General features: G+C 43.3%; 1 protein-coding gene across 39 annotated transcripts in view; it reads left to right on the forward strand.

Moving 5' to 3' along the window:
- Positions 1–20,232, forward strand: part of CACNA1C (calcium voltage-gated channel subunit alpha1 C) — a 746,601-nt gene that overhangs the window by 627,764 nt on the left and 98,605 nt on the right. For 23 of the 39 annotated variants that reach the window (XM_025461617.3, XM_035706871.2, XM_035706874.2 and 20 more), the window contains 4 exons: positions 9,178–9,310; positions 12,353–12,482; positions 13,655–13,714; positions 18,537–18,643. In XM_025461617.3, coding sequence (XP_025317402.3) covers positions 9,178–9,310; positions 12,353–12,482; positions 13,655–13,714; positions 18,537–18,643 — 430 coding nt within the window. Of the gene's footprint in view, positions 1–9,177; positions 9,311–12,352; positions 12,483–13,654; positions 13,715–13,847; positions 13,908–18,536; positions 18,644–20,232 lie in introns of all 39 variants that reach the window. The other 16 variants (XM_035706872.2, XM_025461634.3, XM_025461638.3 and 13 more) reach the window with 1 other exon arrangement.

A 20,232-nucleotide genomic window follows, 5' to 3' on the forward strand; every position in this document is an offset into this window, starting at 1 on the left:
GGCTAGCAGGATATATTCAGGGTCCTAAATGAGAAGGACCTGCACCCAAGAATACTTTATCCAGCAAGGCTCTCATTCAGAATAGAAAGAGACATAAAGAACTTCCAAGATAGGCAGAAACTGAAAGAATATGTGACCACCAAACCAGCTCTGCAAGAGATACTAAGCGGGACTCTGTAAAAGAAAGAGGACGCCCAAAGAATTAATCCACAAAGACAGGGACTGAATAGGTATTATGATGACACTAAATTTATATCTTTCAGTAGTAACTCTGAACATGAATGGGCTAAATGATCCCATCAAAAGATGCAGGGTGTCAGACTGAATAAAAAAGCAGGACCCATCTATTTGCTGTCTACAAGAGACTCATTTTAGACCTAAGGACACCTACAGCCTGAAAATGAAAGGTTGGAGAACCATTTACCATTCCAACGGTCTTCAAAAGAAAGCAGAGGTAGCCATCCTTATATCAGATAAATTAAAGTTTAGACTTTAGAGAATGACTGTAGTAAGAGATTAAGACGGACACCATACCATACTTAAAGGATCTATCCAACAAGAGGACCTAACAATCATGAATATTCATGCCCCTAATGTGGGCGCTGCCAACTATATCAATCAATTAATAACCAAAGTAAAGACATACCTAGATAATAATACACTAATACTGGGATACTTCAACACAGCACTTTCTGTAAATGACAGATCTTCTAAGAACAACATCTCCAAAGAAACAAGAACTTTAAATGATACACTGGACCAGATGGATTTCACAGATATTTACAGAACTTTACATCGAAATGCAACTGAATACACATTCTTCTCAAGTGCACATGGAACTTTCTCCAGAATAGACCACATACTGGGTCACAAATGAGGTCTCAACCGATACCAAAATATTGGGGTTGTCCCCTGCATATTTTCAGACCATAATGCTTTGAAACTTGAACTCAATCACAAGAGGAAATTTGGTAGAAACTCAAACACGTGGAGGTTAAAGACCATCCTGCTAAAAGATGAAAGGGTCAACCAGGAAATTAGAGAAGAATTAAAAAGATTCATGGAAACTAATGAGAATGAAGATACAACTGTTCAAAATCTTTGGGATACAGCAACAGCAGTCCTCAGAGGGAAATACATTGCAATACAAGCATCCTCAAAAAAATTGGAAAAACCCAAATACACAAGCTAAGCTTGCACCTAAAGGGACTGTAGAAAGAACAGCAAATAAAACTACACCCAGCAGAAGAAGAGAGATAATAAAGATTTGAGCAGACCTCAATGAAATAGAGACAGAAGAACTGTAGAAAAGATAAACAAAACCAGGAGTTGGTTCCTTGAAAGAATTGACAAGACAGATAAACCATTGGCCAGCCTTATTAAAAACAAAAGAGAAAAGACTCTAATTAATAAAATCACGAATGAAAAAGGAGAGATCACAACTAATACCAAGGAAACACAAAAGATCTTAAAAATGTATTATAAGCAGCTCTACGCCAATGAATTAGGCAATCTAGAAGAAATGGATGCATTTCTGTAAAACCATAAATTACCAAAACTGGAACAGAAAGAAATAGAAAACCTGAATGGGCCAATAACCAGGGAAGAAATTGAAGCAGTCATCAAAAACCTCCCAAGACACAAAAGTCCAGGGCCAGATGGCTTCCCAGGGGAATTCTATCAAACATTTAAAGAAGAAACAATACCTTCTACTAAAGCTGTTCAGAAAGGTAGAAAGGGATGCAATACTCCCAAACTCATTTTATGAAGCCAGCATCACCTTAATTCCAAAACCAGACAAAGACTCCATCAAAAAGGAGAATTACAGACCAATATCCCTGATGAACACACATGCAAAAATTCTCAACAATATACTAGCCAATAGGATCCAACAGTACATTAAGAAGATTATTCACCATGACCATGATTATTCACCATAAAGTGGGATTTATCCCCGAGATGCAAGGCTGGTTCAACACTCGTAAAACAATCACTGTGATAGATCATATCAACAAGAGAAAAAACAAGAACCATATGATCCTCTCAATAGATGCAGAGAAAGCATTTGACAAAATACAGCATCCATTCCTGATCAAAACTCTTCAGAGTGTAGGGATAGAGGGAACATTCCTCAGCATCTTAAAAGCTGTCTACGAAAAGCCCACAGCAAATATCATTCTCAAGGGGGAAACACTGAGAGCCTTTCCCCTAAGATCAGGAACACGACAGGGATGTCCACTCTCACCACTGCTATTCAACATAGTACTAGAAGTCCTAGCCTCAGCAATCAGGCAACAAAAAGAAATAAAAGACATTCAAATTGGCAAAAAGGAAGTCAAACTCTCCCTCTTTGCGGATGACATGATACTGTATATAGAAAATCCAAAACACTCCACCCCAAGATTGCTAGAACTCGTACAGCAATTTGGTAGTGTGGCAGGATACAAAATCAATGCCCAGAAATCAGTGGCATTTCTATACACTAACAATGAAACTGAAGAAAGGGAAATTAAGAATTCAATCCCAATTACAATTGCATAAGATACCTAGAAATAAACCTAACCAAAGCGGTAAAGGATCTATACCCTAAAAACTACAGAACGCTTCTGAAAGAACTTGAGATGGAAAAATATTCCATGCTCATGGACTGGAAGAATTAATATTGTGAAAATGTCAATGCTACCTAGGGCAATTTACACATTTAATGCAATCCCTATCAAAATACCATGGACTTTCTTCAGAGAGTTGGAACAAATCATCTTAAGATTTGTGTGGAATCAGAAAAGACCCCAAATAGCCAGGGGAGTATTGAAAAAGAAAACCAGAGCCGGGGGCATCACAATGCCGGATTTCAAGTTGTACTACAAAGCTGTGATCATCAAGACAGTGTGGTATTGGCACAAAAACAGACCCATAGATCAATGGAACAGAATAGAGAACCCAGAAATGGGGCATCAACTCTATGGTCAACTAATATTCCACAAAGCAGGAAAGACTATCCACTGGAAAAAGGACAGTCTCTTCAATAAATGGTGCTGGGAAAATTGGACAGCCACGTGCAGAAGAATGAAACTAGATCATTCTCTTGCACCACACACAAAGATAAACTCAAATGGATGAAAGATCTAAATGTGAGACAAGAATCCATCAAAATCCTAGAGGAGAACACAGGCAACACCCTTTTTGAACTTGGCCACGGTAACTTCTTGCAAGAGACATCTATGAAGGCAAGGGAAACAAAAGCAAAACTATTGGGACTTAATCAAGATAAAAAGCTTCTGCACAGCAAAGAAACAGTCAACAAAACTGACAAAAAAAAGACAACCTACAGAATGGGAGAAGATATCGCAAATGACATATCAGATAAAGGGCTAGTATCCAAAATCTATAAAGAATTTATTAAACTCAACACCCAAGAAACAAATAATCTAATCATAAATGGGCAAAAGACATGAACAGAAATTTCACCAAAGAAAACATAGACATGGCCAACAAGCACATGAGAAAATGCTCCGCATCATTTGCTATCAGGGAAATACACATCAAAACCACAATGAGATCCCACCTCACACCAGTGAGAATGGGGAAAATTAACAAGGCAGGAAACAACAAATGTTGGAGAGGATGTGGAGACAGGGGAACCCTCTTGCACTGTTGGTGGGAATGTGAACTGGTACAGCCCAACCTGGAAAACTGTGTGGAGGTTCCTCAAAGAGTTAAAAGTAGAACTGCCTTACAAGCTAGCAGTTGCACTGCTCCGGATTTACCCCAAAGATACAGGTGCAGTGAAACACTGGGACACCTGCACCCCAATGTTCATAGCAGCAAAATGAACTGTTGGGACTTCATCAAGATAAGAAGCTTTTGCACAGCAAAGGATACAGTCAACAAAACTAAAAGACAACCTAAAGAATGGGAGAAGATATTTGCAAATGACCTTTCAGATAAAGGGCTATTTTCCCATATCTATAAAGAACTTATTAAACTCAACACCAAAGAAACAAACAATCCAATCATGAAATGGGCAAAAGACATGAACAGAAATCTCACAGAGGAAGACATAGACATGGCCAACATGCACATGAGAAAATGCTCTGCATCACTTGCCATCAGGGAAATACAAATCAAAACCACAATGAGTTACCACCTCACACCAGTGAGAATGGGGAACATTAACAAGGCAGGAAACAACAAATGATGGAGAGGATGTGGAGACAGGGGAACCCTCTTTTACTGTTGGGGGAGGATGTGAACTGGTGCAGCCACTCTGGAAAACTGTGTGGAGGTTCCTCAAAGAGTTAAAACAGAGCTACCCTATGACCCAGCAATTGCACTACTGGGGATTTACCCCAAAGATACAGATGCAATGAAACGCCGGGACATCTGCACCCCAATGTTCATAGCAGCAATGTCCACAATAGCCAAATTGTGGAAGGAGCCTCGGTGTCCATCGAAAGATGAATGGATAAAGATGTGGTTTATGTATACAACGGGCTATTCCTCAGCCATTAGAAACGACAAATACCCACCATTTGCTTCGATGTGGATGGAACTGGAGGGTATTATGCTGAGCGAAGTAAGTCAATCAAAGAAGGACAAACATTATATGTTCTCATTCATTTGGAGAATATAAAAAATAGTCAAAGAGAATAAAGGGGAAAGGAGAGAAAATAAGTGAAAATATCAGTGAGGGTGACAGAACATGAGAGACTCCTAACTCTGGGAAACGAACAAGGGATAGTGGAAGGGAAGGTGGTGGGGGATTGGGGGTGACTGGGTGATGGGCACTGAGGGGGGCACTTGATGGGATGAGCACTGGGTGTTATGCTATATGTTGCAAATCGAACTCCAATAAAAAATATATTAAATTTTTTTTAATTTTACAATTACAAGTTATAAATATATTCTTCATTTTTGACTTCCTTTATCTGTATTCAATTTTATTTTTGTAAATATATGTGTATATATATTATATATATATAAATTTTTCTTTTTTATACCATTGGAATTTAGTATCTTTTAACACAGAACAAAATACACTCAGGATCAAGTGGATCACCCTGTTTTATCCACTCTGTGAGATTATATTCTCTCATTACCACCCATTCCACCACCCCCCATTCTTTCTCTCTCTCTCTCTCTCTCTCTCTCTCTCTCTCTCATTTTTCTTTTCTTTTTCTTTCTATTTTTTCTATCATTTTCTGGTTCCTGAACTATTCAGAATTGTCTAGTCTGTATTTTGTTTGGGTCATCGTTGACATTTTTGACTCTGCACACTTGTACAGTCATTCTTCACTGGACAAAAAGATTAGAAAAAGGAATTTACAACAAAAGAAAGAACCAGAGGTAATACTCTCTGCCACAGATATAATGAAAAAAAAAAAACTACCTATGAAGCTCCTACTGTGTGCCTGGCACTGGGGATACAAGACAGAGAAGGCTGCTGCTCTCCTGGAGCTTACATTTCAGTGGCGACACAGGCAATGAGCAAGAAAGGAGGCCAACTAAAAAAATAATATCAGGTAGCAGTAAGCAGCAAGGAGATAATGAAGCCAATGGCTATGTTAGGGAGCTCCTCAGTGGTGTGGGGCTGCTATGGCTGTGTGATCTGTGAAGGTCTCTTTAAGGAGACACATTCAGACTGAAATCTGAATGAGTCAGAGGAAACTGCTTTCTAGGTGGAGAGCTAGCAAATGCTGAATCTCTTGGGCAGAATGATCTGTGGAGGAATCCAAAGAGGCCTGTGTGCATGGAGCAAAGTGAATGAAGGGGAAAGGTAGGGGTTGGACAGGGACTAGGCAGGAGCAAGTGGGGCAGTACCTGAAAGGCCACCCAAGAGGTTTGGTTCTGAGCTGAGGCAATGGAGAATCACCCAGGGTTCTCAGAGGAAGATATAATCCGGTGTCTGAATTACCTTTAGAAGACTGTGCCTCATGAAGAGGCAATATATGGTCAAAGGAAGAATTGGAGGCAGTGAGGATATTAGTAGGGTCCCGTGTGTGGTGGTGGCCTCTTGGGCCAGGGCAGTGGTGCTGGAGATACAGAGAATTGGTGGAACTTGGGGTATATTCTTTAGGACTCGCTAGTGGCCCAGAAGCCTGGGAGAGAGAATGAACAATGGAAGGAGATGAGGTTTCAGAGCTGAGCCAGCAGAAAACATGTCCAGTGCAGCAGCAGGTGCATCCTCGGCCTTCTCTCTTGGATCTCCACCCACACAGCTCACTTTGGGGCAGGTGGTCTTACCAATCATGCCTTTGAACTCTGGGACCACGCTAAAGATTCTGAGTCCCTTGAGGGCAGGAACCACAGCTTTGTGTTCAGTATGCTGTAGGCACTAGGTGTTAGAAATAATATTATCTGAATCTGCCATGAACAAAATCACAGAGCTGAAAATGAGTATCAAATGGGGTGGGGGCAAGGATCAGCAAGAACCAAGAGTGGGGCATCTGGCTGCACCATGGTTTTACTTTTGAGCACTGATGCCTGCCATCTGGAAAGCAGCAGTGCCTCCAAAGTGCAGCAATATCTTCCTGACCACGCTTTTCAAAACCTCTGAGAATGGAGATGAGAAATAAAGATTCCCAAGGGATTCCACTGGCATCTGGTTGCAGGAGTCTAGGTGGGTCAGTTGCCAACCCCCGAAACAGAACTTTACCTGATTTTTCTTATTCTGTCAGCCTCCCTCCTTATATATCATACATGTGAAGGGTGACAGCTGTCAGATTTCTGGCCCTTTACAAATTTGGATTTGTCCTTTAAAAGTGGTTTCCTTAAGCATTATGCCTGGAATTCAGCTGGCTTGTGTCTGAATGGATCAACTGACTTGCTTCTCCCAGGAATGCAAATCTGGGTAGAGCTTCATAAACAGAGAGGCAGGCTATTGCTGATGAAAGAGCATGCAAAACTCTTCACCAGGAACTCAGAAAACCACAAAGCTAGTAAATATGTTTTTCTATGAACATGCATGATTAAAATAAGTACTGAAATACCTGTTACCAAATTATCATTAATAAGAAAGTGTTGGGTCATTGAGAGCAAAAGTGAAAAGAATACAAACAGTTGGGCAGGAATTTAAGATATTGTGATTTAGGCCAACTCCAGTTTTATATATTTTGCTTCACTAGGGACTCTGCCTTTCTTTTACCTACCAGGCTTTTGTTAGAAAGCTTCAACCTGTGGCCTGACAACAATTTTTCATCTCACACCTCTCTCCTGCTAAAAATATGAAGGGAAAAACTGATTTATGCCTGTATTCTGCTGGTCCTCCAAAAAAGCCTTGGGTCTCTAAATGCCTCTTGCTTTGATAAAGAAACACTTTCTATATCGCATTTTTTTTTTCTCTGCACTACCTACCTTCATTTTAACCAGAAGAAGAGAGAGCATGGAGAGACATAGCTGGTCCAAGAGATAAACTTCCAACAGCTGGTTTTCACCTGACCTTCTTCTTTTACAAAATCCCTTCCTTATAAAGTAAATACTGGTGTGAAAGTGTAATCATCACCAAAAAATAAGGGAAATGAGTGCAGGGCATAGTGTCTCTCTCCACAGTGTCTCTCTCAGCACATCAAGAGATGGAACAGGTACACGTAAAATCAGGCATTCAAGCTATTTTGTCCTAAGTGCCAATGAATGGAGGAGGCCAACAGGGCTCTGGGATCACAGGAAGGTCATTCTTAAGAGCCCAGATAGAGGATAGAGCCAGATGAATGATGCTGACTATCATGGGAGTCCTTCTAGTTCTGTGGAGAGGGAGATGAGGGCAGTTGAAATACGGAGACAGCATGAGGAAAGGAAAGGAGAAAGCACATGGCAACTGTATTCATTTCCTGAGGCTTTCATAACAAATTACCATGACCTATATGGCTTAAAACAGCAAACATTTATTTTCTCACAGTGTGGAGCCTACAAGTCTGAAATCAGGTGTTGGCATGACCATCTTCCCTTATCTGGCTCCAGAGAGCACCCTCTCTCGCCTCTTTCCCATCTCTGCTGGTGGCCAGCAGTCCTTGGCATTCCTTGGCTTTCAGCCTTATCACTCCCATCACTGCCTCTGTCTTCACATGTGTGTCTCTAGGTCTCCTTATAAGGACAACAGTCCTTGGATTTAGGGCCCATCCCACTCCAGTATGACTTCATCATGACTCTATATCTGCAAAGGCACTGTTTCCAAAGTAAGGTCACATTCTGAAGTTCCAGCTAGACATGAATTTGCGAGGCACATTATTCAACCCACTACCATGAGCCTTCAGAAAACAGTTTGTGAGTGGAAAATCTGTCAGGGAATAAGAGCAGACAGAGGTCAGACTGAGAAAGATGCTAAGCACTACTTTACAGGCTGTCTTTCCCATGGGTAGAGATCATAACAACAACAGCTAATGTTTATATAGCACTTGCTATAAGCCAGGTGCCACTCTGAGGTGTGCGTGTACTATTAGCCTATTTACAGATGGGGAAACTGAGACACAGAGAGACTACATACCAGAAAGAAACAGAGCTGATATTTGGATCAAGGCATGGGCTGGAGAGCCCATGCTCTCATTCCCATTCCCTTTCCAAACATTTTTTAATGCATTTGATCAGAACAGGATATGCAGTAGTTTCCTACCACAAGGAATGACCTCGCAAGCAAAGGAGTAACCCATTGGCCTTTGGTCCACAGTAAATGTGACCATTTTGGGGGAATGGGAGTGCTAATTTTAAACTCCTAGAACCTTCAAGGATGGGGTTGCTTGGAGGGCTTATGAGCCATACCCATTCCCCTACCTACAGCCTAGATGGACAAGTACACCTGGCAATGCCCTAATCTTACCTGATCACCTTTCCTAGTGCTTTACAACTAGGATGACCAACCATCAGAATCTGCATGGGACTGAGGAGCCCCCTGGGTGTGGGAATTTCAGTTTAGAAACCAGGACAGTCCTTGGCAAACTGGGATTGAACTAGTCACCCTACTTATAGCCCCCCTTGTCATCTCCTGCCAGAAAAGTCTCTCTAACAAAGATTCTAGCACTCACAGAGAGAGAGCTCAGTGTCTTAATTGATACCCCTCATTTTTAGAGATGCAAATGATGTCTTGATTCTGGTCAGTAGGAAGGTATCTGGAAGTAGGCAGCACAGTGGTAAAACCTCATGGGAATGCTGGAATTATTTAGAATGGTGCGCTTTGTTTTCTTACAGGAGAAGAGGATGAGGAGGAGCCTGAGATGCCTGTGGGCCCCCGCCCACGACCACTCTCTGAGCTGCACCTTAAGGAAAAGGCAGTGCCCATGCCAGAAGCCAGTGCGTTTTTCATCTTCAGCCCCAACAACAGGTGTGTATGAATGGTGGGGAAGGTGGGACTCTGCTCTCTCCATGCCACAAGCACAGCAGATGCCAGCATCTTCCAATCTCTGAGTGGAACCTGGGACTTTCCCAGATCCCAACAACTTGTGTAAACAGGCACTGATTTAGGGAAAAGTATCCTGGATTCCAAATCAGTAGACCAATGTCTGTTTTTCCCTCCATTTTTTGACAGGTGTAAACTATTTCTGTAGTCTTTTGGTGATTACCCTTGGTGATCCACTAAGTCCATTTAACTTAACAAAGTCTAAAGTTAAGCAATATCCTAAACCTCCTCCTGCAAAATAGAAGGAGCTTTTACTATTTTAACTCCCCTCAGCCCCGCTACCTTACATGTTCTTATTGCTTGGTATTTTAGGCTTGATCTTTATTTTTAACTTAACAAGTTAGATATTATCATCATTATCATTATTATTATTATTAATAGGCAATGTAGATTTGGATTTTTTTAGAGATTTATGTTCTTTTTTTTTTCTTTAAGATTTTATTTATTCATTCATAGAGACACACAGAGAGAGAGAGAGAGAGAGAGAGAGGCAGAGACACAGGCAGAGGGAGGAGCAGGCTCCATGCAGAGAGCCTGACTTGGGACTCGATCCAGGGTCTCCAGGATCACGCCCTGGGCTGCAGGTGGCACTAAACCACTGCGCCACCGGGGCTGCCCTAGATTTGGATACAAATATACAACTTGCCATTTTACTTATTCATCATTTTTCTTGTACATCTCAGTCCATCATTCTGCCATCATTTTCTTTCTTTCTAAACACATTTTTTAGAAGCCCCTAGTGTTCCTTATGATAGAGTCATTTGGCCTTTGTTTATCTCTAATTGTTTTCATTTCTTGTTCTTGGAAGATAGTTTTGCTATGTACACAATTTTAGGTCAATAGAGTTTGTGTCTCAGTTCAACATAATATTAGACTGTACTGTTCCATTCCTACTATCATTCTTTTATAGATAATCTGCCCCTTATCATCAGCTGATCTGAACATCTTCTGTTGCCTTTGTGTTGTTTAGGTTTGCTACTACGTATCTAAATATTCTTTTCTTTCCATTTATCCTGCATGGGATGTTATGGATTTATCTTTTTCTCTGGTTCTTGAACAACAGTAAAAATTAGAAAAAGAATTTCTAATTCCTGAAATGTTGCATCCATAATCTCTTTCTCTCTAATCCTTCCTTCTGGCACTCCAATTAAATATATGTCAGACCTTCTCATTCTGTCCTCCTATCTCCTACTGTGTCTTGCAAATCTTTCACCTCTTTGTCTCTCTTTTGGTATTCAGGGTAGTTTCTTCAGATATATCTTCCAATTTCTTCATTCTCTCTTCAACTTTGTCTATGTTACTGTTTAAACCAATTTTTTAAAATATTTTATTTATTTATTCATGAGAGACACACGGAGAGAGGCAGAGCCATAGACAGAGGGAGAAGAAGGCTCCCTGCGGGGAGTCTGATGTGGGACTTGATCCCGGGACCCTGGGATCATGACCTGAATCAAAGGCAGATGCTCAACCATTGAGCCTCCCAGGTGCCCTAAACCTTTTATATCAACTTACTCTTTTTTCTTTCAAACAGTTCCATTTGATGCTTGATTTTCCAGATCCATCTGTCTATATATACTACTTCCTTTGTTGATTCATCATCTTCATGCTCATCATTTGTTCTGTTAAATATTCTGTCTGCATTCTCTATCTGATATGTCCAGTATACATAGTCTTTGGGCGGGGGTTCGAAAGCACTTATTTGTAGTTTCTTCTGATTTACCATCTTAGTGGCCCATCCTCTCTTATATGCTTAAAGATCTTTGATTGTGACCTCAATACATCATCTTAATTGGTGAGATTCTTGTGGATCTAAATTAAGATTGGGAAGCTTTCTTCAAGATGCTTCTAAAGGATGTTGGCTCAGTCCTAGGCTTCTGTGTCCTGCCTCATATCTGGCTTGAAATTCAGTTTCCTGATAGCAGTTTTACTACTGGCATCTATCCTCAGCCAACTCTATCTTTCTTGGCTGCCTATCACACAGACCCTGGGTCAGTGGATTTGTTAGTTTGAAAGGGATAATCATTGCAAACATCCTAACTCTAATGAAGCCAGAATTATCTCAAAGGGTTTACCCTTCCCAGGATTTGCTGCTTCCACAGCAGTTGGGTCTCTCAGAGCACTTAGTCAACCAACAATGCTGTGAACAGAAGTCTAAAAGCCTGGATTCAAGCCCTGAAACCACCTCCACCCCCACCACCCCCACCACACACACACACACACACACACACACACACACACACCACTCTACAAGCTGTCTTTCTAGACCAGCCTATCCTTCTCAGGTTTCAGTGTTCTTATCTATAAAATGGAGATAATAACACCATATCCCCTTCCTAAGCTGCCAGTAAGAGATAGTGTATAAGACACACTTGGCATTCAAAGATCTAACATTTGTGGCACTGTCAGTGAATGCTCAGAAGTCCATACATGTAGTTCTTTGTAATTATGCTGAAGTGTAGAATTGAATGGCATGCCTTGAAGCTATTACACAGGAACAAATTGCCTAGCCAGAATGTAGGTTTAGCTGGCTTCTCACCATCCACATCTCTGGGTGGCTCTGTCATTCCCTATACATAAAAATATGAAAATCTTATAAAATGATTTTTTAATGACGTGACAAAGAAGTCCCCCCCAAAAAAGCCAGTTGTTAATGTTACAGAAGTATATGAAAATTTGGGGATTCACCAAAGTCTCAGATGTAACCCACCAAAATGTCAAAAACTTACTGCCTATGAAAGTGCTTTAGAACTGAAAAGTTCTGTGCAGATGTGCCTCACAGTGAGGGGCATGGAGAGGGGTGAGATGTGGTTGTCATTACCCAGCAGCAGTAAGACATCGGGTAAAAAGCCCATCCCCAAACTAACAAGCACCTTTCACAAGCTGAGAGGAGTGATGAGTTCCAGAGACCTGGAAGCTGCTTTCCTTGCCTTCCTGACATGCTTCTGTCCTCTCTTCCACCCCACGCAGATTTCGCCTCCAGTGCCACCGCATTGTCAATGACACGATCTTCACCAACCTGATCCTCTTCTTCATTCTGCTCAGCAGCATTTCCCTGGCAGCTGAAGATCCCGTCCAGCACACCTCCTTCAGGAACCATGTACGCATTCCGTTTTTTTCCCCTGCACCTCTTCCTCCCGGGAATGGGACTGGGCCCACAGCTCTGCTACTGACCTCAATCAGGATCCCAATTCCAAATATTATAATCAGATGCACAATAAACATTCTTGAAGACACTAAGGCTTTGGTAGAAACCATCAAAAACAAATAAGAGAATATGTACCAAATGCCTCAGGCTGGCCTGATTGGCAAACTAGGATTCTCATTGTCCTACGCATGTTTCCATGAAAGCTCTGATTCCTTGTATGCTTAGTAAGAAAAAGTAGCCACTGACTTCCAGCATTGCTCCCAATAAACCCTGAGGGACACAGGGGGAGCCTTGGCAAACAGGTGCCAATGGTGAGGCTGACCTTATATAAAGGATAGCTTCAGTGACCTTGTGTAGGGGAGAAAACTAAATTTAGAGACCCACCCAAGGCTCTGGTGAACCACATTAAAGGCTAGAGTAAGAATTGTTATATCTCGAAGCCTTAAAACTTTGTAAAAATCCCAACCAGGTGGGCATGAAGAGGAGTCCACCGACCTAAAGCCTTACCCATGCCAAACAACTTGGTGGTCCTGCAGCCTGCTTGATCCAGAGTTTTCTTAGAAAGATGTTGGTCCTAGGTCTGATCCATCGTCTGGTGGATGAGACCATGTAGTCTGCCCCAAGCCTAGGCAGTCCTCACCTGGAAGATGCTCCCTCCCATGCCCCAAAGAACACACCAGGATTTCCACCAACATGAGAAGCTAGCTGAGTCACACCAACGTGAGTTAAGCATTTGGCATTTTCCTGCAATAAAAAGCAAACCCTACTCTCTGTCTTTTTGACACACATCCCAGTGGTCTGATTGGAGTTTGTAAGTAAATTGGATTAATGAGAAAAGCATCCAACCAAATGCTGCCCAGACCCAGGACCAGTTGAGTCCTGCCCTGGGGGCTCCCCCTCACAGTCTGGGGACTTCATCTGGAGCCACTAAGCTGCCTGAGGCCAGCCCTGCTTCAGGATCCAATGTTGTGTATATATACTACTCATCTCCTAACTCACTTCCATATGTCTCCATGTGGGAAAGCTGATGTGATGTGTAGTGTGGTTCTGGAGCTGAACTCTCCTTCCAGCCTGCTTCCCTCCCTTCCCACCCCATCCCCACCCTGTTTCTTTTTGTTTTGCAGATTCTGTTTTATTTTGACATTGTTTTCACTACCATTTTCACCATTGAAATTGCTCTGAAGGTAAAGCCCCAACCCCTCTCTCCTCTTCCCATCCTCTAGGAGCCGGCACTAGCTCTCTGTCGCTAACACACATGCTTCTGTTGGTGTCAAGTTCACTCTCAGAGCCACTAATCCAATTGTGCTTATTTTTCAGATCCTAGGCAATGCAGACTATGTCTTCACTAGTATCTTTACATTAGAAATTATCCTTAAGGTAATGCAATCTGAGCAATGCACTCTCTGTCTCTTTCTCCCATCTATCTCTGCTGTATCTGCCTATCTCTCTTCTCTCTTGTTTCTTTCACTCTCTCTTTTTTACTTTCAGTCCTGAGATTGGAAGAATTAGCGCCCCTCACTTTGTGCTATGTGCTTTGCTCAGGCTCAGAAGCAAAAGAAACCCACCCCTATTGCTGTGCTTCCTCGCAGTCTGGAAGAGGCATATGACTCACAGTGTCAACACTGATGCTGTCCTATCGCCAGGTTTGGCAATGTGCCAGACTCCAACCCCCACTAAGCCCCACACACCCACATATACCCCATCTCCGGTAATTGATGACTGACCCCTGCTTAGAACTCCTTTCCCTCATCCTGCCCAGAAGAGATGCTGCTCAAACTCCAAGAGTGGAGAAGCTCATGGGGCATGGACAATCACTTTGTCAAAAAATCAATTTGTCAACAAATTGTCAATCCCTTCCTCAGCATTAGTGACAAGCACCAGAGCTTGGCCGGAGTTGGGCCTGTGTGATAGTAAGCATAGGCCTAATGCAAGATTTGGGACCAGTCTTCCAATGAGGGCTTTTAACAGACAACTGTAGATTACTTCTGAATCCTCAGTTTCCTACTGAAAAGCTTTGCTACAATGCCCTTTGCCCTAAGCATGGAGGAAGGAAAATTGTACTAGAGAGCTGAGCACAGGGGAGAACCAAGAGCTGAAAGAAACTGGAGCACCCAGTTCCCAAGCCCCAGTCCTGAGAGCTCACCAGCCCAGCCCTGCCTGCAGCTGGCCGCCCCAGGGTCTATGGCCATGATTGCAGAACTGCTACAGACATATCCTTTCAGTGGAGCCCACCTCTAAGAGCATGGGAATGAGAGAGATTGTTTTCTAAGTTTTACTTTATTACTTATATGAATTTATCATTACTATAATATTTATATTTATTTTATTATTTCTAAGTTTTTCTGGCATACTTCTGAGCCTCTAAAATAATGCATAGTCAAGCCACTCCACCTGAGACTCAGGGTGTGAGTTCTGAGACCCGGGAAAAGTGTATTTCAGCATTTGCTGCCTCCTCAGAACCACAGAATGTATTTTACCATTAGTGTGAACAGAAGGGCTGTAGGCTCTAAAGCATATGCTTCAGTTTGGTGTCTTCTTCCTGGATGATGACCTAAGACTCCTCCTCCCAAGGAGTCCAGGCTCCCTTTTCCCCCTTCCTGGGGGTGCTGCAAGCCACTGTCCACACTTGACCATGTGCCACAGCCAGCCTATAGACACACCCTTCCTCACTAATGCAACTCCCAAGTCATGACCCAACTCTTTAATGCACATGACATCCTGTCACATCCAGATAGAAGTTGAGTGGTGCAGTTTGGGGTGCCTCCACTGTGTCTTTCTCTCCAAAAGGCTGAGCTGTCCAGACCCCCACCTTCTATCCCTGGTTCCAGTGACCAAGGGTATTCCTTGGGTTTTCTCTTCTACTCAACGACAGTGGATCTGACCAGGCCCTGATTCCTGGGGTGGGGGGGAGCCAAGAGCTGCCTGGCTGCATTAAGATATACTCTGTAAAACCCTCTTTCCATGACGGGCACTGAGGGGGGCACTTGACGGGATGAGCACTGGGTGTTATTCTGCATGTTGACAAATTGAACACCAATAAAAAATAAATTTATTATTTAAAAAAAAAAAACCCTCTTTCCATGGTGAGCTGAGTTCTCCTGGTCTTCAGACTCAGGGAGACACACAATTATCCAAAACTCCTTCCCAGGACAAGAAAAGCTCTGAGTACCAGTTCTCAGGATTACTCCACAGAGCTCCCCTCATGGATTTCAATGGTGCTATTTTTCCTTCAAGGTTGCCATGCAAGCAGAAGTGAAAGGTCTCTTTGCAAGCATTGTCATAAGATCCTTCCTTCTTTTCACCCTCTCCCTCTTCTACTCCCTTTGTGACTCAGCGTGCTTTTAAATATAAACCCCAGTCCCCACACCACTTCCTTGCACCTCCTTCCACTGGGCCCCTCTGCCTTGCCCGATGGCTCAGCTTCCCACCGTCCAAGGGGTATTTAGTCTCAAGAACAATAGAAAGACCTGGGGACATTTGGCCATGACGGTTGGCCTGCATACTGCAAAGGACTATCACATAGAGGAGGAACCAGGCCCAGTGAGTACAAGTTACAAGATGCATCTAGTAACTAGAAAAGCTCCTGGGCATGTGGTGGTCACCTGTGGATGGACAGAGGGGTTTTCCTACCCTTCCAGCTCAGTCAGTCAACAATCTTATGCCCACCTTTTTTCTTCCTTCTGCCTGAAAATACCCCAGCAATAGACTTTTCCTATGCAATGGCTTAGAACATTAAGGGAGCAGGAACTAAGTGGATGGCCATCAGCCAAACAGGGTAAAGGAAGGACACTTTGCATTGGATACCTGAACCTGGCCTCTTCTGTTGTCTTAAATGCCTAGGATAATTTTCAAATAAATTCTCCATTTTTTCAGCATCTACTTGCTCTTTCTCTCCTGACCAGTCTTCCTCTGGCTCTACCTAGGCATGTGTCACCCCCACCCACTACATACACACACACACACACACACACACACACACACACACACACACTTTCTGGAGTACTGGTCTCATTCTAGGTCTCCTAGAACCCCAAAGTCAAAGGACAGGCATCGGCACTGTGAGTCCCACAAGTGTACCTATTCAGGGAGTGCTCTTCCTGACTGTGGAGGGCTCTGTGGTGCTCAGTAGTATCCTCACAATTTCCAAGCTAGGAGTGAGGCAAGGTCAGACTCAGCACCTTCTCTAAGACTGAAAGTGAGATGGCTGGGGAAGGTGCTTGGCCTTCTGCAGGCACAGGGACTCTTTAGTTAAATGAACCATAGGAATCCCAAGTCCAGTCTCTAGAGTCCCAGATCTTTGGCGGGAGACAGGACAGCAAGCCCCTCCAGATGGTAGGCCTTCAGGAGAAATCTCCAACTATATTCCCCTCCAGCCTTTTATATAATATACCTACTTCTAGAAACTGTTGCAGGACACAGGTGCCTGAGTCCTCTGTGACCCCCTGCAGCAAGAGATAAATGGAAAGAATTAGGTTGCAAGAGCTATTTTTGCCAGTTTCTTTTATGTTTGCTTTTGAATTGCTCTGCGGACACACTGCCCTAGGCATGCTCTAATTCCAAAGAGATAAACTGGACCCCAGATGACCAGGGAGCCATTCTGAGTCTCTCAGCCACCAGCTCCAAATTGTTCCCTTTGACTGATGCTTCACGGCCCATGGCCTTTTACAACCCTTAACCTGGAAATCTGCTGGCTCCTAATTCAAGTTAACAGAATTGGAAAGGCTATTCGTTGAGCGTCTACAGTGGCTATATATTGAGCTCAGAGAGAAGTAATAATAGCCAAGCCCTGTAAGAGCGATCACCATCCCAGGTGCTCCTATTTTAGTCTTCAAAGGGCCTACATGTTGTTTTTCTGTGTGTGCCTAACAAAGACAGGGAATAGTATGCCCGGATATCTATTGCTGCTGTCCATGAGGACATTGGACATCCTTATATAGGAAGAATCCAGAATTCAAGTCTGGACTATCTGGCTCCAAGTTCAGTTCTTTATGGTGACAAATAATACTTAGATTAAGCTTAGTATTTCCAGGGTAGTGTGTTTTACCTGTAAAAACTCATTTGATGCCTACAACACTATAGGGTAGATACTATCATTACCCTCATTTCTCAGATGAGGAAACTGAGACACAGAGAAGTTAAGCAACTTGCTCCAGGACATACAAATAAAATATGGTAGATTTGGGATTCAAACTAGGCAGCCTGGCTCCAGAGCTTATGCTTTTAACTATGGAACCACATTGCCCCTCTGAACACACAGCTCTGGCCTCAAAGAACATCATCAGTTTAGAAGCAAGATAATAAAACTGAGTTTAGAATATGTGGTATAGATCATAAACACTAATTAAGGTTAGGAAGCGAAGGGATGCTATTTGCCAAAATTATTGGTAGAACTTCTCACTGAGCTCTGGGGTGACCAGCTGTCCCGGTTTGAGACTGAGGAATTGCCTAAGTGGGACACAGGACTTTTGGTATTAAACCAGGAAAATCCTGGGGAAACCAAGACAGTTGGTCACCCCATTGGGCATAACCCATTTTTCCCCAGATGCCTAGTATCTGAAGCTGGCCCTGAGAGTTGACAGAATTTAAAGAGGAGATTGGGAAGTTTGTATCCAAGGGCAACCTGGTCTGGGCAGTGTCAGCAAAGGGCCCCTCAGGGCCAGAGTCATGGACATGTGATGAGGAACAGTGGAAAATGAGAGAGGGATGGCAGTGCGCAATTTGAAAGGGCTTCAAGTATAGGATGGAAGAGTCTGGTGTGGCCTAATAGGTAGAAGGAGCCACTTAACCATCTCGAGCTTGGAACTGTGTGGTGGTTGTATAAATGGTTACAGAATGCTGTCCTTGATCTTGCCTCTCCTTCTGCAGTCCTGCCTGCCCCTAGTCCTCTCACTGCTCTTCAGCTTGCCCTGCCCAAGGGATACTGTGGGAGGAGAGGGAGGCATGAGGGGATCTCTGGAACTTGGGCAGGGAACACTAATGTTTGTGTTTCTCTGTACCTCCCTGCAGATGACTGCTTATGGGGCTTTCCTACATAAGGGCTCTTTTTGCCGGAACTACTTCAACATCTTGGACCTGTTGGTGGTCAGCGTGTCCCTCATTTCCTTTGGCATCCAGTGAGTAGGGCTCCCTCAGGCCCAGATGGGGACACACAATTGGAAATGGGTGTCAGAGGGGATGACCAAAACTCTGGAGGGCATTCCTGCATGGCCACCAGTGTGACTGTGACAGGAACGGGGTGGAGCCCCTGACTTGTACAGCCTGATGGCTTTTTGTACACGTCCTTAATGGTGTGACACTTTAAATATCTGGATCTTGCCATCACAGGTAGGGCCAGGCCCAGTTATAATGAGAGGAATGTCTCTAGGGCTTTCCCATTTCCTCCACGACACGCTCAGTGCCCTTGGCTATCCTCAGCTCCAAGGGCCTGCCATTGCCATGACCAGCTCTGATCTTCCTCCTTCCCTCTCTCTCTTCAGTCAGAGAACCTGATGAGAAGAAGATGGGTGGGGGAAGAAAGAGAAAGGAAATTAGATTCTGAATCTATTCTGTATAGTGGAATTACCTGAGTAGTTTCAGGGAACACATTTGCCCCGGATCCCTCTCCCCAAGTTTTTATTTAGTTGGTCTAGGGGTACAGGCTGGGACTTTAAGAATTTTAAAAGCTCTCCAGGTGACTCCATTATACAGCCAAGGTTGCCAATTTGCTCGTATTTAAAAGGACCTGATTACTAGTTTTTCCCATGTTCTATCTGCTGCTAATGTTAACCCTTCCCTTCAACTTCGAAGCACTTTTACATGCATATTCTTCTACACTCCTCGCAAAACAAAAACAAAAACCTATAAGGCAGACAGGGCAGGGGACTGTTACCACCATTTTATAGACAGGAAAATGGAGGTTCAGGACATGAGATTTACCCAAGGTCATACCAATGGCACAAGAAAGGAGTCTCTCTTTCCAAGGATGTTTTCGTGGTAAGCCTAAAAAGAGTGGACATTGGACATGAGGAGTAAGACCCTTTCTGTGATCATCAGTTGTATCAGCTGTCTGCCTGGGAGCCCACAAGTCTAGATTCTATCAGCCCAGCCCTATCACTAAACTACTATTTAACTGTGAACCAAGAACCCCCCCTCTCCTTTTAGTCTGTGCCTTCCCCACCTACCTCCAACCTTAAAAATCCCTTCCATTGCCATTCAGTGCAAACAGACTCCCTCCCTGAGACACTGGGATAACTAGGAATGCCCTTTGAGCCCTTTGGAATAAAAGAGCCATGAAAAAAAAAAAAAAAAAAAGAGCCATGAACTAGAGAAATCAGATCTTTCTACCAGCTCCCTCTTGAGCACATTATCCTAACCTCATGTAGAATGAAATCAGCATTTGCTGATGTGTCATACATTTTTTAGGTCCCAAGGTGGGTATGAGAATCTCCAAAAGCTTGAGAAGATATCTCAATCAGATGGGTAGTGTGTAAGATAGACCCTACCTGGGCTGGGTTGATGAATAACTGCAGAAACCATGTAGGCTTCCTGCTGAGTGGTTTGTGGGGAGAACTGCACCCTGGTGCCTCATTTCCACTGGCAAACAGCAAAAGCCTGAGGCTCCCAGAAATTTTGGCCAGGCCCTAGCATCCAGGTGTGTGGAACCTGCTGTGTAGAATCCGTTCCTTCAAGTCCTAAGTGTTCTATGAACCAGTGGGTTTTATAT

Source organism: Canis lupus, chromosome 27, assembly GCF_003254725.2.
Source record: "Canis lupus dingo isolate Sandy chromosome 27, ASM325472v2, whole genome shotgun sequence".
In the NCBI taxonomy this organism is placed as follows: Eukaryota; Metazoa; Chordata; class Mammalia; order Carnivora; family Canidae; genus Canis; species Canis lupus.